The sequence below is a fragment of the Oncorhynchus tshawytscha genome, linkage group LG06 (assembly GCF_018296145.1).
Source record: "Oncorhynchus tshawytscha isolate Ot180627B linkage group LG06, Otsh_v2.0, whole genome shotgun sequence".
NCBI classification, from domain to species: domain Eukaryota; kingdom Metazoa; phylum Chordata; class Actinopteri; order Salmoniformes; family Salmonidae; genus Oncorhynchus; species Oncorhynchus tshawytscha.
In genome coordinates, this window is record NC_056434.1 from 41,508,028 (window position 1) to 41,535,921 (window position 27,894).

General features: G+C 46.2%; 1 protein-coding gene across 1 annotated transcript; it reads left to right on the forward strand.

The window, feature by feature from the left end:
• Positions 1–2,676: 2,676 nt before the first annotated feature.
• On the forward strand, positions 2,677–25,855 carry LOC112252551 (teashirt homolog 3). Its single transcript, XM_042323257.1, has 3 exons — positions 2,677–3,028; positions 21,230–21,496; positions 21,628–25,855. Exons 1-3 carry the CDS (start codon positions 2,989–2,991, stop codon positions 24,810–24,812), a joined length of 3,492 nt encoding a protein of 1,163 aa, XP_042179191.1. The 5' UTR covers positions 2,677–2,988; the 3' UTR covers positions 24,813–25,855.
• The last annotated feature ends 2,039 nt before the right edge of the window (positions 25,856–27,894 follow it).

Here is a 27,894-nt window from a genome sequence, read left to right on the forward strand (position 1 = left end):
TTGAGCGAGAATTAAGACGACTTTCAAGTAGTAAGACATGTATAAAAGCAACAGATACCATTAATAAGAAGGGGCTAGAATCGTCTTATATGGTGAGCTACCGAGTGACTGGGACAGGCAAGTCACATATTATTGTGGAGGACTTAATTCTTCCTGCTGCCGCGGATATGGCTGGGACAATGCTGCAGCAAAGGCCAAAAAAACTATACAGACAATGACTTCATCAAACAACACTGTTTCACGACGCATCAGTGACATGGCAGGAGATGTTTTGAAACAATTACTGCTTCGCATACAAGCCAGAGATATCGATACGTCACAGCTGGATGAGTCAGCAGACGTGGCGGGCCTGGCACAGGTCCTGGTATATGTCTGTTACGTTTATGGGGGTCAATTAAGGAAGACATCCTCTTCTGCAAACCACTGGAAACCATGACAAAAGGAGAGGATATTTTTAAAGTACTGGACAGCTTTGTGACATCAAATGGACTTTGGTGGTCAAGATGTGTTGGTATTTGTACTGATGGCCCAAAAGCCATAACAGGGAGACATAGTGGAGTGGTAACGTGCATGCAAGCAGTTGCTCCCGCCGCCAACACTGCAGCATCCACCGAGAGACTCTTGCTGCCAAGGGAATGCCTGACAGCTTGAAAGACGTTTTGGACACTACAGTGAAAATGGATATTAAAGCAAGGACCCTGAATTCTCGTGTATTTTCTGCACTCTGCAAGTATATGGAGAGTAAACATGTAACGCTTTTATAACATACAGAAGTGCACTGGTTATCAAGGGGCAAAGTATTGACACAATTCTTTGAATTGAGAGACGAGCTTAAAGGTTTCTTTACTGACCATATTTTTCACTTGTCTGACCGCTTGCATGATGCTGAGTTTCTCACACAATTGGCCTATCTGGGTGATGTTTTTTTCTCACATGAATTTTCTGCATCTAGGATTACAGGGACTCTCCGCAACTATATTCAATGTGCGGGACAAAATTGAGGCTATGATTAAGAAGTTGGAGCTCTTCTCTGTCTGCATTAACAAGGACAACACACAGGTCTTTCCATCATTGTATGATTTTTTGTGTGCAAATGAACTCAAGCTTATGGACAATTGTCAAATGTGATATAGCGAAGCACCTGAGTGAGTTGGGTGTGCAATTACGCAGGTACTTTCCCAAAACGGATGACACAAACAACTAGATTCGTTATCTCTTTCATGCCCTGCCTCCAGTCCACTTACCGATATCTGAATAAGAGAGCCTCATCGAAATTGCATCAAGCGGTTCTGTGAAAATTTAATTTAATCAGAAGCCACTGCTAGATTTCTTGATTGGGCTGCGCTCAGAGTATCCTGCCTTGGCAAATCATGCTGGTAAGACACTGATGCCCTTTGCAACCACGTACCTATGTGAGAGTGGATTCTCGGCCTTCACTAGCATGAAAACTAAATACAGGCATCGTATAGCATGTATGTAGCAGGCTTACAACGATGGCAAAAAACAACATTTGAGAGTGCGCTGACCCTGGTGCTAGAGGGGTACGCAGCTGGAGGTTGAATGTTTGAAGGGGTACGGGACTATAAAAAGTTTGAGAACCACTGCTTTAGAACATTATACCCTTTAATCACATAGCCCTAGACTAGACAAAATATATTTCCCTATCAAAACGTAAACTATTCTTTACTGGACAAAAATATAAATGCAACATGAAACAATTTCAAGGATTTTACTGAGTTACAGTCAGTCAATTGAAATAAATAATTAGGCCCTAATCTATGGATTTCACATGACTGGGCAGGGGCGCAGGTCCAACCTATCAGAATTAGTTTTCCCCCACAAAAGGGCTTTATTACAGAAATACTCCTCAGTTTCATCCGCTGTCCGGGTGACTGGTCTTAAGACAATCCCTCAAGTGAAGAAGCCGGATGTGGAGATCCTGTGCTGGCGTGGTTACAGGTGGTCTGCGGTTGTGAGGCCGGTTGGACATACTGCAAAATTCTCTAAAACGACGTTGGAGGCGGCTTATGGTAGAGAAATTAACATTCAATTCTCTGGTAACAGCTCTGGTGGACATTCCTGCAGATAGCATGCCAATTGCATGCTCCCTCAAAACTTGATACATCTGTGGCATTGTGTTGTGTGACAAAACTGCACATTTTAGAGTGGTCTTTTATTGTCCCAAGCACAAGGTGCATCTATGTAATGATCTTGCTGTTTAATTAGCTTCTTGATATGCCAGTGGATGGATTATCTTGGCAAAGGAGAAATGCTCACTGACAGGGATGTAAACATATTTGTGCACAAAATTGGAATGAAATAAGCTTATTGTGTGTATTTGACATTTTTGGGATCTTTTATTTCAGCTCAGCATGGGACCAACACTTTGCATGTTGCGTTTATATTTTTCAGTATAATTAGTGCTATCCGGGAACCTTGGGATGTCCCTGCCCTAAGCCTTACCCCAACCTTAACCCTTACCTTTTTAAATGTCAACTTCAATGGGGTGACGTCAGAGTTGGGCCCCCAGTGATCTCGTTTAGACTTTTACATTCTAATTACTAGTCATTTGTTGTTTTCAGTCAATAGATGTAGCCCACACATTGTTGACAGTAAAGAAAATAGGACTGCCTCGTGTCATAATGTCCCTCCCCTCTCGAGGTGTAAAGAGTTAACGGAGCAGTGGGTTTGCCCATTCTCATGTTTTGAGTGACGCGATCATCTATGAGACAAGAGAGGATCCGAGGTGGCCGCGTTTAACGCTGTTGACCACTACAGTCATTGCGCGCGGGGGACGACAGACATTCGCCTTTTTTCCCCCGACTTGCTGTGTTTTTCCCGCGGACTTTTCTGTGCTATTTGACAACAATGCTCTTAGTTTTCTTACGGAGAATAGTCACTGTGTCGTGTATGAAGGCGTAATCTCGGTGTAGTGGAGCAGCTCGGATTCTACGAGGCCAAAGAGAACTCTTCTTTGGGAAACCAAACATGCCGCGGCGGAAACAAGAAGCGCCCAAGCGCGCGGCAGGTACGTAGCCCACTACGACAGGAGTGGTTTTATTTGAAGCGATAGCAGCTCAAAGATTTGTTGTTCTCAATCTCAAACCTTTGGAGTTCCATTTCCAGTATTTTTTTTTCCCCCATAGGAATACTAGTGCATCTACTCGATGTATAGGCTAACTTGATTTGTAATAACACTTTGTAATACGAACCCACTATCCCAGGAGTAGCATACTAGTACTGTAACTGTAGGCCTATCCCTCGAATGTTACCATTTGTTTCCCCTCGTTACAAAGTAGCCATACTATTTGTCACAGTATCACCCACATCCGATGGCTGCAGTCAACTTTCCCCTTCCCATTGTTCCCATGGATAGTTTACTTTCCCGGTAAACGTTAACTTACCTTGGTGGAAGAATTAAAATGTGTGAAAAGTGTTCCGTCTGTAATAGCGAAATGCCCAAGGCGGTGCCAATACTGTCTGAGTCTCTAGGGGCTTTGGACATTTGATCCAAGCGGCTAACTTTGGAATTGGGAGGTGGACGAATAACTTATGCTTTTGTATTTTTATATAACAAACAATTGGGTCCAGACGAAGAGACTGTGGACTGAAAGAAGGTATAATCGACAGTTGCCATGTCTGATTTGACAGTTGATTGATTAGCTGTCATCCGCTTTGATCTGTTTCTTCCCGATCTACATCAGGAAATCATTACCCCATGTTATGCAGCCCCATGACGTCACATTAAAAGCACTTTGAAAGCATCGTGTACCCCCCTGCAATGGTCAAGTGACTCACAAAAAGCAGAGGGGTAAAGTGGTTTCACAGTCTCACACACACACACACACACACACAGCCTACATACACACTAGGGGGGTTGTAAAATGAGAAGTGCACAATGTAATGGAGGGGAGGAATGGTTTTCTCTATTAGACCAGGCAGTCGGGAAGGCTTTGTTTCATGTTTGATTTAATTGTCTCTTCTCTGACAGGCCCATTCATCAATGGCTTTAATGGTCAATCAGAGACAGGCTGAGTGAGTGCTCCCATTCTGTTTAGCCATACGCTGGCCCAGGCTTTTATTTAATCAAAATGCCCCTGCCTAATGTACACACTCGCTCAGAGGGAGAGCATAAAGAATGTCTGAAAGCTTTCTGATTTCAGAATGAGAAATATTTTTTTCTACTGTTTTTTTTTAGTCTTTTCTGTCCATTTGTTTCGTCTCTGTTGAGGCAGGATCATGGGATGTTGTAATATAGACCCATTCTGTGTTTGTTGTGGAAATGTTGGGGAACTTTTAATGTCATTCTTTGTTCATTTATTCTTTATTTTTACCTCCTTTTTGTCAGTGGGTCCCTCCAGCTGCAAGTTATAAAGTTGTCAACTGTTCAGTGGCACACAAAGGGTGATGATGAATTGATTGCAGCACAGAGCATGGTGATGGAGAGAGCAAAGAAAAGGATGACAGATGATGGGCCTTGATTAGGGACTTAGGGGGAAAGCAAGCCCACAGCAACCTTGAGACTTGCATGAAAAATCTCCTCTCTCTCTCTCTCATATTCTCTATATCTCTCCATCTCTCACCCGCTGTCCTTCCCCTCCCCCCTCAGCATTTTCCTAGAAAAAGGCGAAGTTTTGCTTGCTTCATTAGACTTCACCTAATTAGCTGGAAAGGCTGATGGAGTCTTGACAGGCTTAATGATTGGAGATGACAAGTCTGTGTGCCCGGCCTCAACCAACCAGGTTTGCCACCACTTTGATGTAATCAAGTTGATATTACACAGTGCCTCCGCTCCCGGCGCAGCGCTAGCCTTTGGTCGTGCTGTAACTCAATTTTCCGCTGCAGGTGACAAATGGCCGGGCGTACCTGTGTGGGTCAGGTTTGAGTGCTTTTAACAACCAAGGGCAGCCTGACAGGAGAAACGCAAACAGCTGGGGAAGAAACTCCGGATGCATTCACATAGCTTATGATTAGCTTAGGCTGTAGGCCCAGGGGCTATGATGTTTTACATTAAAGCATTCTAGTGAGTGTACTCGGTGTAGTGACTGGGACCTAACAAGATGGCCCCTAAGTTAGCATCCTCACAGTTAGTGGCTCTATTTGGTATGTGTGTGCCTGCGTGGGTACTTGCGTGCGTGCATGTTTTGGTGTGATGTGTTTCTATGAGAGTGAGTTTTGTTTTTATTTTAAAAAAATACAAATAAAAATTCAGGCAGGTATGGAGTCTCCTACTCAGGCCAGGTTAGTGAAATCAAGCCCCCTGCTCTAATCCGGCCTCCCCGTGCTCCAGTAATCTTTGTGAGCAGTCCCAGCGACGCTGGGAGTTCTGGTTTAGACTGGGCTCTACGGCTAGAGGTCTCCTGTTTCTGCAGGGTCAGACCTATAGCTGCCAGGTCAGCTGTGGCAGCCATCGTGTGTGTGTGTGGGTGCATGGGTGGGTGGGTGGTTTGGATGGCAGGGGTGATGAAAGGAATTGCAACCATAGAGGCCCCAGTGAGGAGTGTCAGTCATAGGCCATCGTTCCTCTGAACTCTTTCATCCCTCTACCTCTCCCCTCCATCTACCCCCTCCACTCCTCACCCCCCTCATTGTTACTCACAACTGTTGTCACTGCAGCATCTCTTATACTGAGACAGAAATGTGCTCAGGTATTGTATATTATCATTACAGCGCACATAGAACAAAAATACTAATTGAAATTGAAACCACATATGATTACTTACAAATATGCTTATTGACATATGAATTGCAGAGACCAACAGAAATTGTTTTTGTTTTATATCTGTGGGTGACTGCGTGTGTGTGTTCTGTATTTGTCATTACAGGAATGAGGGGGCATATGGGCTCGTAATTGTTCCACTAACAGGTAGGACTAGAACGTGCAGGTGTGAGTCTCAAGGACGTTTTTTTGTAGTTTTGTAGGCCGCGCCACCCATGGCTAATGAAAGTTACTGTGGTTGGATTCCGGCGGGGTTGAGTCATGCCTGTGATCTATGTGTCTGATAAGTGCATACCTAATGAGGTCGCTGCACCTGCCTGCCATGCCGTTGAGGAGGGGTGGTTGACTGAGTGCTTCCCACAGGTATTGACAGACACCACCCAGTGTAATGATAACAATGCCACCTTAAACTGGGAGGGAGAGAGAGAGAGGTGGAACGGGCTCCTCTTTTTTGTGTTTTTTTTTTTAACCCCACTTGGCAGATGTCAGACCTTGGGCCGGGCTCCAAAAGAGAAAAGGGAGTGAACCGAATCACAAAAAGAGTAAGCCATCCTCTTCCGGGGCCGGGACGATACCAGTATCACGATACTCGTTAGTAACGTGGCAAGAAAACTAAACACGAAGCACACTTAACTCCTTTAGGAAAACAGCCCTGATGTTGGAAACAAACATTAGGTTGTCATTCAGAATCACATTGATTTATTTTCCAAGCTATAGCACACAATATTTCACATGCAGCACGTTTTTAAAGGACCAGCTTGATCTGCTTCATTTTTTTCATTTTTGCCATGGAAAAAAATATTGTGCTACTGGCATCTTCACAGCTCTACCCTCCTCAGATCAGGTTTCAGGGCCCTCATGTATGTGAGTGGAGTAGGCCTACGTAGATACTTTATAAAAATAGTCCCGCCATTCGTTGTTGTGATAGATGCAGCTGCGATATGGCAACAATTGGGGCAGTCTTGCTTACGCAAACCCTCAGCTCCCCTCCCAGAGGGCAACGCGTCAGAGCCAAGTGGGATGTGTGGTCTTTTCAGGAAACTGAGCCCGCTCTGGTCTTCAGGGGTCCTGAAACCAAATCCAGGAGGAGAATAGCCCGGCCATGCCAAAGAGCCGATTTCCTTTTCAACAGAGTCATTTATCACTGACCCACCCTTCGTTCCTGACACACTGACGTGTGTCATTTATCATACTGGCTTTAGCAGACACACAGGGAGGGAGGGAGAAAGAGAGAGCGAGCAAGAGAATGAAAGAGGAGAGAAGTAGACCGAGAGGGACTGAGAGAAACAAAGAGAGAGGGGGGAAGGAATTGAGAAAGAGAGGCAGAGTGAGTCTAGTTAGAAAATGAGGAGAGAGAAAGTAACAAAGAAACAAAGAGAAAAAGCATGGTTATAAGACTCTCCCAACAGTATGGTACTGTACAAAATGCTGGAGAGAAGGTGGTGGGGAGGATGATGACGGGAAGGGTTTTTAGATGACAGAGGATTAAGTTACGTGATGTTTTGATGAGTGACAGAATATTCTTCCATGAGTCTCTGGATGTTTGGTTATTGAATATATGATGTGTTTGAGTGTATGTGAATATGTATATGTGTGTATCCGAATGTGTGTGTAATTTACACCTTGTGTTACGGTGCGTGTTTGCGTGTGTGCAATGGAGTTTGTGTGTGTGGCTGTGTGAGAGAGGGAGATGGTGTGCGCGACTGATGAGCGGGATGATGGGTATCACTCATGCTAGGCTGGCCTCCAAATGAACCCAAGCTGCTCTGCTATCCTGTGGTCCTAACCAGCACTCCCCAAGAGTAAAAAGCAGATTAATGATGGATACCAGGCTTATAGTGCCATTTATCATGGAGAATATTATTTAGGCTGGCCGTGTAGGGCTGTAACTGGAGAGCAGGACGAGCAGAGTGGAAAGCCTTAGACAGACACTCACTGTGTGATGAATGACCGTGCTCTCTGGCGGAGTGTTACTAGACACCCGGGCCACAGCAGTTGGGCCGAATCATATGGCCCAGCTAGAGTGGATGATATGACATTTATCCCTCAACTACACTACCCAGATTGCTTTGCCTGGAGGGTTCGGCCCTCTGAAAAAACTCGGTCCCCGTCTTTTATAAGCTAACAATGTGCTTGCAAATCATTTAATGGGAAAATTGTGCTTTGCTTCCTAGGCGTAAAAAAAAAGTGATGGTTAGTTTTAATGGATATTCAGTTTGATTAGTGTAGCGTAAATTAGAAATACAATGGACTAGATGTTTGACCAAAACCCTCCCATTTTACTGTGCCCTGTAGAGGTCAGCAGGCTTCTGCTCCTCTGTGCTCCGGGCAGTTACTCCACAATCATGAATAAGAGTACAGTGAGGGGTCAAGGCAAGGCCAGCTCCGCTGCTTCGTCTCTCTCACAATTAGAAAAGGTTGTTTCTCTCTCCCGCCCCACACACATAGACACTGGTGTTGTGATTTATGGTGCCCATCCATCTTAGGTCCCCGTCCATCACCTCCTCGTTGCTAGGCAATCATCGCAGCAGCTGTTTGTTGGGAGTGGAGTGGGCCTTGAATGGTTGTCCCTTTGATGTGGTGAGAACAACATCTGAGAGGGTCTCTATCTCTTTCTCCTCAGATTTGTTTGTGTGTGAGAGATCTTTGTCTTTCTACTGTAGCTGGTTGAGTGTCAGATTAACCAATATACACTGTGTACAAAACATTAAGAACACCTAGGGTTATTGCTGTGACCATATTACCGCCACACCGGCAGTCATGAGATATGACCACAGTAAAACTCTATGTGACCGTCGAGTCACGGTAATCTCCTCTTATGCACTCTGGACATGTTAGTGAAAATCAAATACAATTTTATTAGTCACATGAATACAATAGTAGGTGAGCCTCTAACCAACAATGCAGTTTCAAAAAAATACAGATAAGAATAAGAGATAAAAGTAACAAGTAATTAAAGAGCAGCAGTAAAATAACAATAGCGAGACTATATACAGGGGGTCACCAATACAGAGTCAATGTGCGGGCGCACCGGTTAGTTGAGGTAGTATATACATGTAGGTAGTATTATTAAAGTGACTATGCGTAGCTGACAAGAGTATAAATGACTAGATGTTCAGGAGTCTTATGGCTTGGGGGTAGAAGCTTTTTAGAAGCCTCTTGGACCTAGACTTGGCGCTCCCGTACTGCTTGCCGTGCGGTAGCAGAGAGAACAGTCTGACTATGGTGACTAGAGTCTTTGATCATTTTTACGGCCTTCCTCTGACACCGCTTGGTATAGAGGTCCTGGTTGACAGGACGTACTGGGCCGTTCGCACTACACTCTGTAGTGCCTTGCGGTCGGAGGCAGAGCAGTTGCCATACCAGGCAGTGATGCAACCAGTCAGGATGCTCTCGATGGTGCAGCTGTAGAACCTTTTGAGGATCTGAGGACCCATGCCAAATCTTTTCAGTCTCCTGATGGGGAATAGGTTTTGTCGTGCCCTCTTCACAACTGTCTTGGTGTGCTTGGACCTGTTGGTGATGTGGACACTAAGGAACTTAACTCTCAACCTGCTCCACTGCAGTCCCGTCGATGAGAATGGGGTCGTGCCCTGTCCTCTTTTTCCTGTAGTCCACAATCATCTCCTTTGTCTTGATCATGTTGAGGGAGAGGTTGTTGTCCTGGCACCACATGGCCAGGTTTCTGACCACCTCCCTATAGGCTGTCTCGTCGTTGTCGGTGATCAGGCCTACCACCGTTGTCATCGGCCAATTTAATGATGGTGTTTGAGTCGTGCCTGGCCGTGCAGTCATGAGTGAACAGGGAGTACAGGAGGGGACTAAGCACGCACCCCTGAGGAGCCCCTGTGTTGAGGATCAGTGTGGCATGTTGTTGCCTACCCTTACCACCTGGGGGTGACCCGTCAGGAAGTCCAGGATCCAGTTGCAGAGGGAGGTGTTTAGTCCCAGGGTCCTTAGCTTATTGATGAGCTTTGAGGGCACTAAAGTGTTGAATGCTGAGCTGTAGTCAATGAATAGCATTTTCACATAGGTGTTCCTTTTGTCCAGATGGTAAAGGTCACTGGAGTGCAATGGAGATTACATCGTCTGTGGATCTGTGGGGTGGTATGCAAATTGGAGTGGGTCCAGGGTTTCTGGGATGATGGTGTTGTTACCAGCCTTTCAAAGCACTTCATGGCTACAGACTTGAGTGCTACGGGTTGGTAGTCATTTAGGCAGGTTACCTTAGTGTTCTTGGGCACAGGGACTATGGTGGTCTGTGCACGTCCTTGTAGTCCGTATGGCCCTGCGGCCTTGTGAATGTTGGCCTGTTTAAAGGTCTTAATCACATCGGCTGCGGAAAGCGTGATCACAGTCTTCCGGGAACAGCTGGTGTTCTCATGCATTGTTTCAGTGTTATTTGCCTCGATGCGAGCAAAGAAGTAGTTTAGCTCGTCTGGTCGGCTTGTGTCACTGGGCAGCTCTCGGCTGTGCTTCTCTTTTTAGTCTGTAATGTTTGCAATCCATGCACATCCGATGAGCGTCAGAGCTGGGAGTACGACTCGATCTTAGTCCTGTACTGACGCTTTGCCTGTTTGATGGTTCGTCGGAGGGCATAGCGGGATTTCTTATAAGCTTCCGGGTTAGAGTCCCGCTCCTTGAAAGCGCAGCTTTAGCTCAGTTCGTATGCGGCCTGTAATCCATGGCTTCTGGTTGGGGTATGTACATACGGTTACTGTGGGGACGACGTCATCGATGCACTTATTGATGAAGCCAATGACGTAGTTAGGAGTATCCAACTCACTATTGGCCTGGTTCTCGGCGCTCTATTGTCCCTCTATTTATTTATTTATTTATTTATTTATTTTATTTTATTTCACCTTTCTTTAACCAGGTAAGACAGTTGAGAACAAGTTCTCATTTACAACTGCGACCTGGCCAAGATAAAGCATAGCAGTGCGACAAGAACAACAACACAGTTACACATAAACAAACGTACAGTCAATAACACATAGGAAAGAATCTATGTACAGTGTGTACAAATGTAGAAGAGTAGGGAGGTAGGCAATAAATAGGCCTCCAACCACTCTGACATCAATGCAAATACAAACACAATGAAATGGACAGCCTTTCTAAGGTGGTGATTAATTCAAAACACCATATGCATATAAGAGCTTATATAAGGCCAAGCATATATATATATATATATATAAATATAAATTTAAATAATGATTGTGCCATTATATAATATTCCTTTCTCTGGTGTGCAGAGAGCTGGGCTGTTAACAGTTTAGTTATGAAAAAATGTTACTACAGATTTCGCTTGGTTTCCCAAATTAAGTGCTGGGTGTAACTGCAGGAACGGGCAACAAATAAACAGAGTAGGCTACCTGACATGAGTGAAACGAACCACCCAGAAAGTGGCCTCCATTCTCTGTACCTGCACATGTAACCTTTTCTTTAACTAGGCAAGTCAGTTAATAACAAAATCTTATTTACAGTGACGGCCGACCGGGGAACAGTGGGTTAACTGCCTTGTTCAGGGGTCAGAACGACAGATTTGTCAGCTCGAGGATTCGATCCAGCAACCTTTCGGTTCCTGGCCCAACGCTCTAACCTCTAGGCTACCTGCCTAGAGGAGTACCCAACATATATTATCTTTATAATAGGCCATTCTAAATCAAAACTAATTTGACACATTAGTAAAGACAAGATTCACTTGAGAAAGTATGATGACTTGATGAGAGAACAGGGTGTGCATAGCCAAATAACATACAGTAGGTCAACTTTGTTTAATGTAGATGTTACAAAGGCTTGTATGGAGATGCTAAACCTGTCTGTTAATCACCATGAGACCGTCAGTATTTTGCATGACAATAACCAGCTGTCAAAATTTCATGACTGCCACAGCTCTAAGAACACCTTAATAATATTGAGTTGTACCCCTCAATTCATCGGGGCATGGACTCTACAAGGTGTCGAAAGCGTTCCACAGGGATGCTGGCCCATGTTGACTCCAATGCTTCCCACAGTTGTGTCAACTTGGCTGGATGTCCTTTGGGTGGTGGACCATTCTTGATATACACAGGAAACTGTTGAGCATGAAAAATCCAGCAGCGTTGCAGTTCTTGACACAAACCAGTGCACCTGGCACCTACTACCATACCCTGTTCAAAGGCAGTTAAATCTTTTGTCTAGCCCATTCACCATCTGAATGGCACACATACACTGACTATACAAATCATTAAGAACACCTGTACTTTCCATGACATACTGACCAGGTGAATCCAGGTGAACGCTATGATCCCTTATTGATGTCACTTGTTAAATCCACTTCAATCAGTGTACATGAAGGGGTGGAGATGGGTTAAAGAAGGATTTTAAAGCTTTGAGACAGATTGTGTATGTGTGCCATTTAGAGGGTGAATGGGCTAGACAAAAGATTCAAGTGCCTTTTGAATGGGGTATGTTAGTAGGTGCCAGGCACGGCGGTTTGTCTGGGTTTTTCACGCTCAACAATTTCCATGTGTCAAGAATGGCACCCAACGGAAATCCAGCCAACTTTATACAAGTTAAAGCATTGGAGTCAACATGGGCCAGCAGCCCTGTGGATGTCTTTCGTCACCTTGTAGATTCCATACGCCAATTAATTGAGGCTGTGTTGAGGGCAAAATATCCTTCATTTATCCTTCATTCATCAAGTGGATTTAACAAGACTTCAATAAGTGACCTCAAGGAATCATAGTGTTCATCTAGTCAGTCTGTCATGGAAAGAGCAGGTGTTCTTAATGTTTTGTACACAGTGTAGCTCAGGTCCTGAAGGTCTGTATACAGCTGCCTGTTGTAGGTCCAGTCATAACACAACAATGCAGCATTCTGGGAGTACAGCACAGTTTGATCGATCTGCTTTCCCAGTCTCACTCGCTCTCTCAACATGGTACAGCATTGAGCCTCACCTGGAGCAAGAGGAATCTCTGTTTTTCCCATCTCCTTGAGCACACATCCTGCACTACAATCAGCGGACACAGTGCATTCAATCATTCATTAGGGGGTAGAAAATAGGAACAGAATAGGAGGAACAGTAAAGTACAGTAATAGACTGCCGTGAGCATCTCTTTTTGAGCGATCAAACACAGCCACATATTAGTAAATCTTTCTCTTAAGGTTATGACTTCCAACACTTTTCTACCATTTTGAGTGTTGGACTATGTTGTCTTACCTCCACTGACGGTTGAGAGAAACTCTACCTGTAGCCTATCTGTTACCGACCACCTCGATTTGGTCTTATGTAGCAAAATGTTTAATTGTGTTTTTTTTTTTTTTTTTACATTGGATGAAAGTAGAGAGCTAGAACATTTTACATCATACACAGCAGTTGAGGAACAACTCCTTTGAAAGTTGATAAACTTGTAACCCCACTTTTGAGAAAATGGCCCTTGAATGTTTCTGCATTGTTTATAACCTCTTAAGCATTAGCCCCACCCATCTCTTTAAGGATTGACATGTGAGGCCATGTACTAAACAGAGTGAGTAGTTTAGTAAACAATCAAAGATTTGAAGACTATAAAAGTGGTAAAAGTAGTAGCTTACAATAAGATAAACTCCAGGTAAAAAGACAACATCTAGCCCTTGCCCTATATCCTAATCTGATTTTGGTGTATTGTCAATGCTGTTCACATTACTGTCTCTGGTATAATAAAATAAAGTAAATAAAATAAAATCTATGTGGATGGGTCACTTATGTCTAGACATGTACTCATGTTTATGAAATACTATAGATGGCTGTAATCACCCCCAGACACACCTGGCTAACTTGATGTAATCAACTGGCAAAGTGGAGTCTTTTGTTTAGACATGTAGCTAGCTAGCTCAACAATGAACCGGCATAATTCCAACTCATATTACTACCAATACAAACATTGTCATAGCTGTAGTATGGATCTGCAGATAGCTAAAGCTAATAAACTAGGTTTTAATGTTAGCTAGCTAACATTAGGCTACAACTAGCAATGCAAATGGTTTTCTGATTCTAATAACATTACTACACGGATCATACACGTAACGTTAGCTAGCTAGCAAGCTAACGTTCACTAGCTAGCTAATAGTATGCCGTAACTTGCAATGAAAATGACTTTCTGACTTATAATATCTGAAAATGTAGCTAGACTCTTACCTGTATAAATGGATGAATGCTTCACAGCAGACTGGAACCATTTAAACTCTGTTTTTGTTTGTAGCAACATCTTGTTTGGCCAGTGTTGTCAAGTCACTCCATTTCACACTGACAGTGGTGTGTGCAGAAATTACTCCATCTTTTCCATCTGTCAATAGCACCTGCTAAATTCAGGGCATCAATGCTGTTGAGAATTGTTGAGAATGTTATATCTTCAAAAATGGCACTGTAGAAAGGGCTATCAACACATACTGAGCAGCTCACCTTATAGACAGAAGCGTGCTACATGGCAGACCAATCCAAACTCATCTCCCAGCATGTCCAGTCCATCCATTCTCAGCCAATCATGGCTAGTGGGAAGATTCCTGACTTTTTCCATGGCTAAACCAACTAGGCTCGTAATTTAACAATTGTATTTGTATTTACAGATTGGAATACACGTTTGTTATTAAGGCACATGAAAGTTCATGTGTTCCAGGTGGCGTTTCTGAAAACACATTTTGATTTAAAACAAAATATATATTTATGTTCAAATGCATCTCCTGTGAAGTAGTGACGTGCGACATACACCTAGTTTCCTGAAACAAGTCACATTTTTTCTGACAGAGTATAATTTCACCTCATGCTACTCCCTCCTTCCTAGCAACAGAGGACACGAGGGGAATACCACCACAAGACCAATGAGTGGTTAGCCTAGCATGACAAATGTTAAGGAATGAAGACATTTCATTTTACTTTCCCCACTGATCTTCGGACATTTTGATAGAACCAAACAAGACTGTTTTGGTATGGAATTATTCGAATCTATTTTAAAGCCTGGAGTCAGTCGACTGCTGGGAAACTGGAACTAGTGGAAGTCGGTGGTTTGCGGTTGTGTGATTTTTAGGCTGTGGTGACTTACTTCCTGGAGGTTCTAAGTGTTATTTAAGGCTCCTTCCTGTAAGTAAGGCCCCCCTGCCGAGGCACTGTGTTGCTTTAAGGGCAAGAGGGCCCAGTTAAAGAACAAATGTCCGGAATAAGAAACACCACAGCTGGGTAGTGAGGCCCTGCTTAACTCTCTCCACTCTCCGTACCCTTACTGTGATCTATGATCATACTGTAGAGTGTTGTTCACTACCACCTCGTGATCCTCTAAGGATGTTTGCACTTTGAAGCATATCTTAAAATTTTTCAGACTTAACTCCTATTTTTCTAGTTACCCTAAAAGCAGTCTATTGGGACAGGAGAGATTTATCCACGGTTTGGATTTGTTTAAATAGCCGCCCTGCTATAACTACCTATTGTTAGCCAATTCTCACCAAAAGCAATGTGTGGGATAGAGGCAGGCTCATCATGTTCAATGAATGAATCCACTCTCTTCTCCCTTATTCCTCCTCTGTTTTTAACTCTAGCTGGCTGTTTTAGCTGGCCAACCCCTGGCCTCCTATCTGTTGAACTGTTATTGTTACGTGGTACAGTAGCAGAACGAGAGAGCTTAATGATGGCATCCCTTTCCTATGAATAGCCATTAGCCACATTTGCTTCGGTGCCAGCTATGATAGCCTAAGTCTGTCGCTTTAGGCTAGTTGGCGGTTGGACCACCGACAAATATAACACTCTCCTTCTTTTACTCCTTTTGACTTCTCCTTCCTCTCCCTCTTTTCAGCTGTTCTGTGGTCAGCTCCTGCAGCTAGCTGTAAGCTGCTATGTCATTCAGTGGTTGAAGTGCAGACTCTGGTAGTAGTGTCTTGATTACACATCCTGTTTACCCCAGTGTTGTGTGTGATTTGGCTCCCAGCTCTACTTGCTGTTTCCCCATCTGTGTGGAGGCTGAGTGAGGTGATCACTGGGCAGTGCAGGGAGCTGAGGGTGAACAGATCCACCCTTACTGTTCTTAAAAGCTGATTACTTCAGGATGCATGTTTTTGTTTTCTTTCATTTTTTTTTCAGTTGAAGCCTTTACCTTTTTCTTGTGTCTTGCTTCCATCACTCACCAGCCTTTCCCGGACAGGGTGTGACTCCTGCCTTTGACTAAATGATTACTGATGATGTACTAGGGTGTACCATCTACCATCAGAAGAGAGGGCCTGGTTTTGCGTCTCACTTTTGGTGTATAGTCACAGTGCCTGTTTATCCCATGTTTCTTCCCTGTTCCTGATCGTCGGAACACTCTCAGGAGAAAAAGGTGCTAGCTAGAACCACAAAGGGTTCTTTAGATGGTTTCATGTCGAACCTTACACCTCCACAAATAACCCTTTGATAATCCTCGAATGTAGCTATCTGTTAATTCTCCATCCAGGTGTATTCCTAATAATCCAGCATTCTTCTCAGAATGAACCCAACACACCCATCAGATTTCATTAGTGTGATAAATCACCTCTGTTGTCAGTCAAGCTTGGGAGAATAATTGGATGGTGGTTGTCACCCACGGTGATGGATGATCAGTCATTGGGGATCAAATTAACAGATAGTGCTCAGATGTAATGACTGTTTTGCATTTTAAATTGCCTGGGAGCGTTGACTGCTGGTCTTCCGTTTTTATTGCGATGCCCTTTCAGCCCACATCTTAGCCTTGCTGTCTAGACTTTAGACTAGACTAGGAGATTGGAATTATGTTCTTTTAATATTTTTTAAAACATTTTTGTGTTAGGAAAGGCTTGCCAAAATGACACTCACCAAAAGTAGTCATATACAGCTAGAACAAAGGTTCAAAGGAATATGTGAAGCATGTTCACGATGGGTCATTGATCAAGACTATCAGAGCGAACTAAGGACTTCTCTTTCAACCTGCTTGCTAATGCCAGAGTCATAACCTCAGTGATTGAACCTGACATCTGTGACCAGCTGCTCTGGATATAAACACATTAACGTAGCCACCTCATCCTGACTGTATTTCCTCCTTCAAATTAGACACTCACACGAACACCATCCGGAGATCGGAGGAGAGGAAAATAACCTAAGACTGAGATATCTCCCCTGCTGGTTTGTCCCCCGAGCGGTGAGCGATTTACCTCCTCAGAACCCCCCCTCCTTCACATTATCATAATTGTGTCCAGGACATGAGGCCAGGGAAGTGATCATGTCATTTTATTTACACCCAGCTTGGCCCTCTTTACGAGCGGTGTGCCAGGCCCTGCCAAGCGCACGGGGCCCAGTGACATCTTTTGATCAGGGCTGTCGCAGAAGATCAGCGGAGACTGGCAGGTAATGGATACCCAGTGACAAACTAAATCTACGGGCAGGATGGGAGACTAGACCGCACCTGCCAGGTCCCTATTAGACTGGCCCTTTCAGTGGGGCTGCCTGCCTGCCTGCTGACACCCACCGCCCCCAGGGCCAACATCAGACCACCGCCCAGCCGCCCTGAGATTAGCTGTTAGCAGGATATGGGGGTTATTCCAGCGATGACATTTTTGTTTAGACTGGATGTGTTTGTGTGTAAAGGGATTAGTGATTTGGTGTGTGTGTGTGTGCTCATAGCCAGAATGCTCGCCTGTCATAAGTATACAGGATGTTCAGAACATCTTTGCTCATAGTTTTTTTTTGGGGGGGGTCCATAATGAAGTGGGCAGAAAGGGAAGGGGCAAAGGGAGGAGGCTGGTGATGTGTCCTTCGCCAAGACATTTGTCCCACTTAGCTGTGACAGTGTGTGGGGACCCAAGTGAGGGAGGGTCTGTCACTACAGGGGACCGTCACTCTCTGAAGACTGGAGGGGGGGTGCTGTGGGAGGGTCGCTGTCCCCTGTGATCGGTACCCAGAGAACGTACACACCTGTCTAAGGTGAGCCGAGGGCGCACACATGCAAAGTGACAGGTTGCTTATGTGTTGCCATAGTCTCTTACTCAACCTCGCACTCTTATGTCTGTTTCTCTCTGAGAAAATGTCTCTGATGTCCTGTGTATGTGTGTTTTGCCTAACACCAAGCACCTGTTAGCCTGCTCCAAAAGGCACTTCTAGTCTGTCTGTGATACTCCTCACCCTTGGTAATCTCATGTGCCTCACTTCCATTTAGTTGACTTTGAAAGGTGTCGATCTAACATTTGAAATAGTCTTATCATCATAAATCATATTTCCCTTTATTAGCAATGAGTGGAAATCCTGTCTGTGTGTGTGTGTCCCTGTCTGTGTGTGTGTGTCCCTGTCTGTGTGTGTGTGTCCCTGTCTGTGTGTGTGTGTCCCTGTCTGTGTCTGTGTGTGTGTGTCCCTGTCTGTGTCCCTGTCTGTGTGTGTGTCCCTGTCTGTGTCTGTGTGTGTGTGTCCCTGTCTGTGTGTGTCCCTGTGTGTGTCCCTGTCTGTGTGTGTGTGTGTGTCCCTGTCTGTCCCTGTCTGTGTGTGTGTGTCCCTGTCTGTGTGTGTGTGTGTCCCTGTCTGTGTGTGTGTGTGTCCCTGTCTGTGTCCCTGTGTGTGTGTGTGTCCCTGTCTGTGTGTGTGTGTGTGTGTCCCTGTCTGTGTGTGTGTGTGTCCCTGTCTGTGTGTGTGTGTCCCTGTCTGTGTGTGTGTGTGTCCCTGTCTGTGTGTCTGTGTGTGTGTGTGTCCCTGTGTGTGTGTGTGTGTCCCTGTCTGTGTGTGTGTCCCTGTCTGTGTGTGTGTGTGTCCCTGTCTGTGTGTGTGTGTCCCTGTGTGTGTGTGTGTCCCTGTCTGTGTGTGTGTGTCCCTGTCTCTGTGTGTGTGTCCCTGTCTGTGTGTGTGTGTGTCCCTGTCTGTGTGTGTGTGTGTCCCTGTCTGTGTGTGTGTGTGTCCCTGTCTGTGTGTGTCCCTGTCTGTGTGTGTGTGTCCCTGTGTGTCCCTGTCTGTGTGTGTGTGTGTCCCTGTCTGTGTGTGTCCCTGTCTGTGTGTGTCCCTGTCTCTGTGTGTGTGTGTGTGTGTGTCCTGTGTCTGTCTGTGTGTGTGTGTCCCTGTCTGTGTGTGTGTGTCCCTGTCTGTGTGTGTGTGTCCCTGTCTGTGTGTGTGTGTCCCTGTCTGTGTGTGTGTGTCCCTGTCTGTGTGTGTGTGTCCCTGTCTGTGTGTGTGTGTCCCTGTCTGTGTGTGTGTGTCCCTGTGTGTGTGTGTGTCCCTGTGTGTGTGTGTGTGTGTGTGTGTGTGTCCCTGTGTGTGTGTGTGTGTCCCTGTCTGTGTGTGTGTGTGTCCCTGTCTGTGTGTGTGTGTGTCCCTGTCTGTGTGTGTGTGTGTGTCCCTGTCTGTGTGTGTCCCTGTCTGTGTGTGTGTGTGTCCCTGTCTGTGTGTGTGTCCCTGTGTCCCTGTGTGTGTGTGTGTCCCTGTCTGTGTGTGTGTGTCCCTGTCCCTGTCTGTGTGTGTGTGTGTCCCTGTCTCTGTGTGTGTGTGTCCCTGTCTCCCTGTGTGTGTGTGTCCCTGTCTGTGTGTGTGTGTCCCTGTCTGTGTCTGTGTCTCTGTGTGTGTGTGTCTCTGTCTGTGTGTGTGTGTGTGTGTGTGTGTGTGTGTGTGTGGAGACGGACAGACAGACGAGAGGCAGTTGAAGAGGCGTCAGACATATTAACTGACAGATGGAGGTTGATCCAACTCATTTATTACCCCAGAGGAGAATGCCACAGCACGATTGAGCTTCATTAATTTCCGATTTAGCTTTCATTTCAAGCTGTTGCGCCCTGAGATAAATAAAATGGCACATTGTGTTTTTGCCAAGATATTGTTTTTTGTTTTACCTCACCATAAACAAAGTAAAGGAGAGAGTAGAGGAGAATCAGCTAGTTATATGTGTGGCTGGGGTAGTATATAAACACAGGCTTGTCTGGGAGGAAAATAACACCTTAACGGTTGATGAGGTGAAATGGGATGACTGTCATTTCTCAACTCGGCTTTCACTCGCCTCCCCGCCTCCCGCACAGATGGCTCATTTATCCCTGCGAGTCCTCAGGCGCCCGTAGTAGAGAAACTTTCTCTCCAATAGTTCAACTAACACCCTGTGTGGGAAAGATGGGTCAGTCTGTGGACATCTGAGGGTTGGAATTAAGATAAGTGACTGGTTGATTTTGACAATTCACTTGGAGTCCAGTACAAATAGGAAGAAACCATATACACTGAGTGTACATACCTTTAGGAACACCTGCTCTTTTCCATGAGACTGACTAGGTGAATCGAGTTGAAAGCTATGAACCGTTATTTATGTCACATGTAGATGAAGGGGAGGAGACGGGTTAAAGAAGGATTTTTAAGCCTTGAGACAATTGAGACATGGATTGTGCGTGTGCTGTTCAGAGGGTGAATGGGCAAAACAAAAGATTTAAGTGCCTTTGAACAGGGTATGGTATTAGGTGCCAGGCGCACCAGTTTGTGTCAAGAACTGCAACACTGCTGGGTTTTGTCACGCTCAACAGTTTCCCGTGTGTATCAAGAATGGTCCACCACCCAAAGGAGATCTAGCCAAACTGTGGGAAACAGTGGCGTCAACATGGGCCAGCCTCCATGTGGAACACTTTCAACACCTTTTAGTCCATGCCCCAACGAATTGAGGCTGTGCCGAGGGCAAAAGGGGGTGCAACGCTATTAGGATGGTGCTCTTAATGTTTTGTACACTGAGTGTGTTCAAACCTTCCTAATATTGAGTTGCACCCCCTTTGCCCTCAGAACAGCATGAGTTTGTCAAATGGACTCTAAAATGTGTCAAAAGCGTTCCACAGGGATGCTGGCCCATGTTCACTCCAATGCTTTTCAGGTGTCAAGTTGGTTTGGATGTCCTTTGGGTGGTGGGCCATGCTTGATACCAGTGGAGGTTGCTGAGGGGAAGACGGCTCATAATAACGGCTGCAACGGAGCTCATGGAATGAAATCAAATGCATAGAAACCATGTGTTTAATACTATTCCGCTCCAGCCATTACCACAAGCCCGTTCTCCCCAATTAAGGTGCCACCAAACTCCTGTGCTTGATACACACGGGAAACTGTTGAGTGGGAAAAACCCAGCCGCGTTGCAGTTCTTGACACAAACCAGTGCACCTGGCACCTACTACCATACCCCGTTCAAAGGCACTTCAATATTTTGTCTTGCCCATTCAGGCTCTGAATGGCACACACACAATCCATGTCTCGAGGCTGAAAAATCCTTGTTTATTCTGTCTCCTCCCCTTCATCTACACTGATTGAAGTGGATTTAACAAGTGACATCAATAAAGGATCATAGCTTTCACCTGGTCAGTCAATGTCATGGAAACATCAGGGTTCTTAATGTTTTGTATACTGAGTGAATATCTATATTATTTCAATGTAACATCATTTTCATGCTTTCCACCAAGTCCTCCAACCAGGGGAGAGGGTAGTTCAATAAAATAAAAAAAGTGATCAGATATTATGAAATTAATAGAATTAGTCAGTGTGTTCAGTGGCCTTCATATAACACACCCTCTCTTCTGTTTCCCCTCCAGCCTACTCTCCAGAGGAGTTGGAGGAGATGAAGGAGCATGCGATGGAGGAGGTGGAAGAAGAGGGCGTGGACTTTCAAGAGGACGGAGAGGGCTCAGAAAAGGACCTCACCAAAGAGGCACTGGGTGACCGGGACTCCATTGTTGGGGCCGAGCTCTCTGCTCAGGAGATGGACATTGAATCACACGTGAGCGATGCCAGCGACCCCTTGTCAGACTTTGAGACCACCTCTGTCGACGCCGAGGAGAGGCTGGTCAAAGAGCCTCTGAACGGAGCAGGGGTGAGGCTGGACACTCCCTTGGCACTGGACACTCCCTTGGCGCTGGACACTCCCTTGGCGCTGGACACTCCCTTGGCGCTGGACACTCCCTTGGCGCTGGACACTCCCTTGGCGCTGGACACTCCCTTGGAGCTGGACACTCCTTGGCGCTGGACACTCCCTTGGCGCTGGACACTCCCTTGGCGCTGGACACTCCCTTGGCGCTGGACACCCTGGAACAGATGAAGACCATCTACTCCAGCTTCCTGACCAACACTTATTGGTCGCCCCTGAACTTTAACCCCACCCCAACGCCAACTCAGACACTGACACATGTGGAGAAGCCACCGCGGACTAGCAGCTCTAGCAGCAGCAGTAGCAGCAGCAGTAGTTATGACTGGCACCAGTCCGCAGTGGCTAAGTCCCTGCAGCAGCAGGCCTCTCAGAGCCGCCACCACCCTCATCCCTCAGAGCCCAGTCTCTTCAGCACAGTGCAGCTCCATAGACAGAACCCCAGACTGTACGGCAACATCTTCACCGGGGCCAGCAAGTTCCGCTGCAAGGGATGCAGTGCCGCCTACGACACCCTGGTGGAGCTCACCGTGCACATGAATGACACGGGCCATTACCGCGATGACAACCATGAGAGGGGAGCCAACGGGGCCAAGGGGCACTGGTCTAAGCCTCGCAAGCGCTCCCTGCTGGAGATGGAAGGCAAGGAGGATGCTGCGAAGGTGCTGAAGTGCATGTACTGTGGCCACTCCTTCGAGTCCCTGCAGGACCTGAGCGTCCACATGATCAAGACCAAACACTACCAGAAAGTGCCTCTGAAGGAGCCACTGGCCCCTGTGGCAGCCAAAATGATCTCAAGGAAGAGAGGCCCACTCTCTGGGAGCCTGGACCTCCCTGGCTCCCCAAGTTCAAGAGAGGTGACCCCCAAACCCAAAGCCTCCCTGAGTGGTGACCCCAACGACCCCTCCCACAAGGTCTCCAACCCCTATATCACCCCCAGCAACCGCTTCGGCCACCAGAATGGCGCCAGCTATGCGTGGCAGTTTGAATCGCGCAAGTCCCAGATCCTCAAGTGCATGGAGTGCGGAAGTTCCCACAATACCCTGCAGGAGCTGACCGCCCACATGATGGTGACGGGTCACTTCCTCCGGGTCACCAATGGCAACCCCCCCAGCAAGAGAGGAGGCAGGCCCGTCCCAGATGCTGCCTCCCCCAGCACTGTACAGGCCACACCCCCCACACAGGAGGGGGTTCAGTCAATCCCATTGGCTCCTACATTCTCCCCCCCTCCACCCTCTGCCATTTCAGCCCTGCCCATCTCCCCTCCTCTCAAAGACATTAAGAAAGAGGAGATGGAGGACGAGTGTACCAAGGACATGGTCAGCCATGACAAGGTTTCGGACGAGGAGGTGGAGGAGAAGTTTCACAACTCCACCAAGTATAACTATCTGACAGAGGAGGACCTGAAGGAGAGCCCCAAGGGTGGCTTCGACATTCTCAAGTCCCTGGAGAACACGGTGACTTCGGCCATCAACAAAGCCCAGAGTGGCAACCCCAGCTGCGGGGGATACCCCAGTATCCACGCTGCATATCAGTTCCCCAACTCCCTGAAGCTGCCCCAGGGTAGTGCTGAGAAGAGCTCCCCTCTCAAGTACCTATTCACTGGAGGAGAGGGGGTGCTCTCTTCCCTCAGCAAGAGCCAGCTCCTGATCGCCCCACCGACTAGTCAGAGCTACCCCCACCTCAACAACTTCCAGGCCATGGAGGAGCTGGTTAAGAAGGTGACTGAGAAAGTGGCCAAAGTGGAGCGGAGGGTAAAGAGAGAGGTGTCCCCCAAGAGAGAGGTGTCCCCCAAGAGAGAGGTGTCCCCCAAGAGAGAGGTGTCCCCCAAGAGAGAGGTGTCCCCCAAGAGAGAGGTGTCCCCCAAGAGAGAGGTGTCCCCCAAGAGAGAGGTGCACCGGCCCCCCTGTGGAAGTGACGCCGCAGAGTCCACTGGAGCAGAGTCCCTGCTTCGAGAGTGGAGGGCGGTGACTCCGGCTAACAGTGACAGTAGCCATAGCGACAGAGCCTCGCCGTCTGCGAGAGCGAGCAGGAGAAAAACGGTTCCGTTGCCTGCCTCTGCTCTGAGCTGCAGCACAGCCTTCATAACAGGCCACGCCCCTCTGGAGCAGCCCTTCGTTAACCCTTTAAGTGCTCTTCAATCTGTGATGAATGTCCACCTGGGGAAGGCAGCCAAGCCCACCCTGCCCAGTCAGGACCCTCTCAGTCTGCTGTCCAGGCTGAGCCAGAGTATGGCCGAGAGGGCTGCCGTGGCCTCCTCCCCCACGCACACCAAGAGACACCCAGAGCCTGTGGCTTGTCGGGGCATAAGTCAGTCCAATGATGACCAGCCCATGGACCTGACAAAAGGGAAGCGTGATCGAGGGGGCTCTATGGGCTCTGACCCTCTGACTCCCTCATCCACAGCCTCTTCCGTTTCCCCTTCCTCAATGGTGACCCCTGCTAAGATGACAGTGGTCTCTCCCTTCACATCCAGCAGTCCGTTACATGAAAACGCTCTGTCGGACATCTCCGACATGCTGAGGAACCTGACGCAATCATCACACCACGTCTCCAAGCCCCCCTCCAGGACGCGGATCACAGAGCGGGTCACAGATGTAGTGGGCTCCACCACCCAAGATGAGGCTGAGGGGTCCATGGCCAATAAGAGGAAGGGCCGTCAGTCCAATTGGAACCCCCAGCACCTGCTTCTCCTACAGGCCCAGTTCTCTTCCAGCCTCAGGCCGACATCCGAGGGCAAGTACATCATGTCCGACCTGAGCCCCCAGGAGAGGATGCACGTGTCCCGCTTCACGGGCCTCTCCATGACCACCATCAGTCACTGGCTGGCCAACGTCAAGTACCAGCTGAGGAGAACCGGCAGGACCAAGTTCCTCAAGAACCTGGACTCAGGCCAGCCGGTGTTCTTCTGCAGCGAGTGCGCTTCACAGATCCGGACCCCCGCTGCCTACATTTGCCACCTGGAGGCCCACCTGGGCTTCCGACTGAAGGACCTGGCCAAGCTCTCCCCCAAACAGACCCTGAGGGACTCCTCGAAAGGTGGGTCTGATGAACTGCCCCTCCTGGACCCTTTCCTCTTCTCTTCTGCACCCTCTTCTCAGTCACAAGAGGAGGGCAGTGGGACTGTGTACCGGTGCCAGCTGTGTATCCGTAAGTTTGCCAGTAAGCATGCCATCAAGCTCCACCTCAGCAAGAGCCATGGGAAGTCCCCAGAGGACCATCTCCTGTATGTCTCTGGGATGGGGAAACACTAGAAGTAGAATTGACATTTCATTATAGAAACACTTGAGTGCTCCCAGCATTGGACATACTGGAATATAAGCTGTTAAAAAAAGAGAGAACTTAAAAAGAAACTTAAAAGAAAACAGTTGAAGGTGTGACAAAAGTAACTACTGTTAAGTGTCAGCACAACGTGTTTACATTCATGGCCTATGCTTGTCTGTATTTTTCTCCATTTCAAAATATGTTAATTTCACATGTTGAAGATATAGATCATGAATATTCAGCTTTTAAAAGGGATAGTTCGCCCAATTACTAAGTTACATATTTTTCCTTACCTTTTACCACAAGTTGTCTATTGGCCAGGAGAGACCACGATACAAACTTTAGATTTGTTTTCATCTCTGAAGATAAGGACACATTTAAGTAATTTTGTATTTTGGGTGAACTCTCCATTTGTAAAATATAGTAATTTGAGATTTATTATATTGTAATGTAGTTATTTTTACATTTTTGTGAAGTTTATTGGAATTTGTTGACTCTTTGAACTACATGTATGTATGTATGTATGTATGTATTAACAAGTTAACAGTTCAAAACTAGTTTGATACTCCAGTTTTTAGTTGGCTTTTGTCACCTTAAGCGGGGTTTGCTGATGAAGCATTTCTACTCTGAGATCAGCCATGAACCTGGGAGTGCTCTTCGGGAGAATTAGCCAAACAAATAAATTACATTGTACTAGCCAGTAACATCACATTTTATATACAGTTTGTGTTGCAGGTTTTGTCGACTCTGCAGTATTGCTTATCATCATGTGGTTTGAGGGCCCCTGACGTCTATGTACAAATGTACATACAGTATATAGGCTAACCACTTTCTGTTTAAGTTATGCATACTTGTTATATTTCCTAATTTAAGAGGACTATGACTATCCACTGGTGCAGAGCCTTTGAAGAAGACAGAAATGACATTGTTTTGCACAATAGTTTTATAAATGTTATTTGATAAGAAAATATATAAAATTGAACTTTGTTCATGCTCTGTTGCTTCTATTATTAAATTGACTTGAAGTGCTGCACACAAATGTTTTGTATTTCTTAAAATATCACAAATGCTTATTACACCTCTTATTGTATTGTTACCAGGTCCCAAACACACCCCGGCACGACAAAACAGATTCGGCATCCACAAAACACACTTAGTTACTGCAGAGCCTTCAGCCCTGTCTAGGCTCTGTAATGTCTGCACAGGCACAGTCCTACCAAACACCAACTGTAGTGTGTGTGTGTGGCTAAGAGACAGTGTGTTGCACCGAGACGTCTGCCAGGTGGTGCTGCATGTCAACCACCAGATGTTCCTGAAACAAGCCACTGGAGGAGAGTGCAACAGCAGGCAGAGTGGGCTGATTACCACCGGGGCTTCAATACCATCATCATGAGGCAGCCAGGGACAGAGGCAAAGGAGCTGGCATATCGGCGGTTTAATGTTGATATCCCTTGGCAGACGTGCATATGATGCTCACACCCAGACTCCAACTGTATAGTTGTATACCTAAACCGCTGGAACGTGAACCTTTTAAACAGACTTTTGAAACTCTCCTATTCTGTCTCAAGGGCATGAATCACTGTGACATTGCAACAGGCTAACTGCTCGATCACACTGAGTCCTTGAGGCCATGGAGAAAGTGAACGTACTTGCACAAGATCTCTTAGTTACCAAAATAATGAGTTTTTTTTATTGTCCTTTGTAATTAATATATTTTAATGCAGATACAATGCTGCATTGACAAGCCATAAAATCTTCAATTATTGGTCTAAACGAAGCAATCTTAGGTTGAGGTTGACTTGGTTACTATGGTGACTGATGCAGTTGCCCAGACTCTAACCCCTGTTCTCTCACCAAGGACAGTCAGCTCAAGCAACACACCATTTACTCTCTTAAATCTCATCATCTCGCTTCAGTTCCTCTCACCCGGGAACACATTAATTAACACACACACTGTGCCCTGACCCCGTCTTCTCACACAAACTCATTACCGCCTCAAACTGCTTCCAGCTCCGTCTCAGACGTTTGGGATGTGTTGCACTAACGTTGCACAAGAACCTTGTGATCAGTCACTTCAGATTAGCCGAATAAAGCCTTTAGCTAACAAAGGCTGAACATTGAAAGATATAACATATAAGTCATTGATTATCGTATAGTTCAGTAGTTGATTATAATTCAACTGACAACATTGTGGTGTGGTATATACTACTACAGCGTGAACATAGACCTTTATATTATGACAAAGGTATAGACCTAAAGCAAAGTGGTTTTTTGGTCCTATTTTTGGTCCTATGTATCCCTTATGATCTGATGGGTGAGTGAATTGTATGGACATTTTGGGAAAGATGGCTAAGATGGTTTAGGGCGAAGATAAGACCGTTTACATTATGGGGGTTAATGAGGAGCTTGAGGGAAAGCCCTAAATGGTTTGACTTCTGCTTGAATGAGCATTAAAACAGACAGTTGGCGAGGATAAGCAACTGCTTTATCCCTTAGACTAAATTTAAAAAGACCCTTGAAAAGCAACATTTCTGTGTGTCAGGGGATTGAGTGGAATGCTTATAGATGGTTTTTATTGTAGTAATTCAGATGAGATGTATTTTCTTTGTCTCAAGGAACCCCGAGCCGGGTGAAGGGATGGGCAGTGCTGCGCTTCACTGATCTCAAAACAAAGTCACTCAGAGTCGGGCAGGCGGGCAGAGAGACGGAGAGACAGAGAGGGAGAAATGAGTCCCCTCATCCCCTCTCCTCCTCCAGAGAGGCCCATCAGCTCTTGTCATCTCTCTAATGAATATCAGTTAAATTGCTCTGTGTGTATCTGACGAGTTGGGATGTCAATGTGATTTGTGTGAGTGTGGCGGACAGAGGGCCCAAACTAATGAAAGGAGAGCCCAGGCTGACAGTGTGATGAGCATCAGAGCCAACACAACAATCTGAACAGAGAGGCTGACAGACAGGGAAGACAGCTCAGTCTTTAGGAAAGCAAAATGGCTGCCATTGAAAATTGTATACTGCCATGAAAATTGTATACACTCTATACAATACTAAAGTATTAAACAACTTTCAGGAAAC

What these genes read in the sequence shown, in the direction of transcription:
- LOC112252551 (XM_042323257.1), top strand. Translation starts at nt 2,989, where the DNA reads ATGCCGCGGCGGAAACAAGAAGCGCCCAAGCGCGCGGCAG. An exon ending in AGCGCCCAAGCGCGCGGCAG is followed by an intron (nt 3,029 to 21,229) that starts GTACGTAGCCCA and finishes TTTCCCCTCCAG; the next exon opens with CCTACTCTCCAGAGGAGTTG. An exon ending in GCTGGTCAAAGAGCCTCTGA is followed by an intron (nt 21,497 to 21,627) that starts ACGGAGCAGGGG and finishes TTGGCGCTGGAC; the next exon opens with ACTCCCTTGGAGCTGGACAC.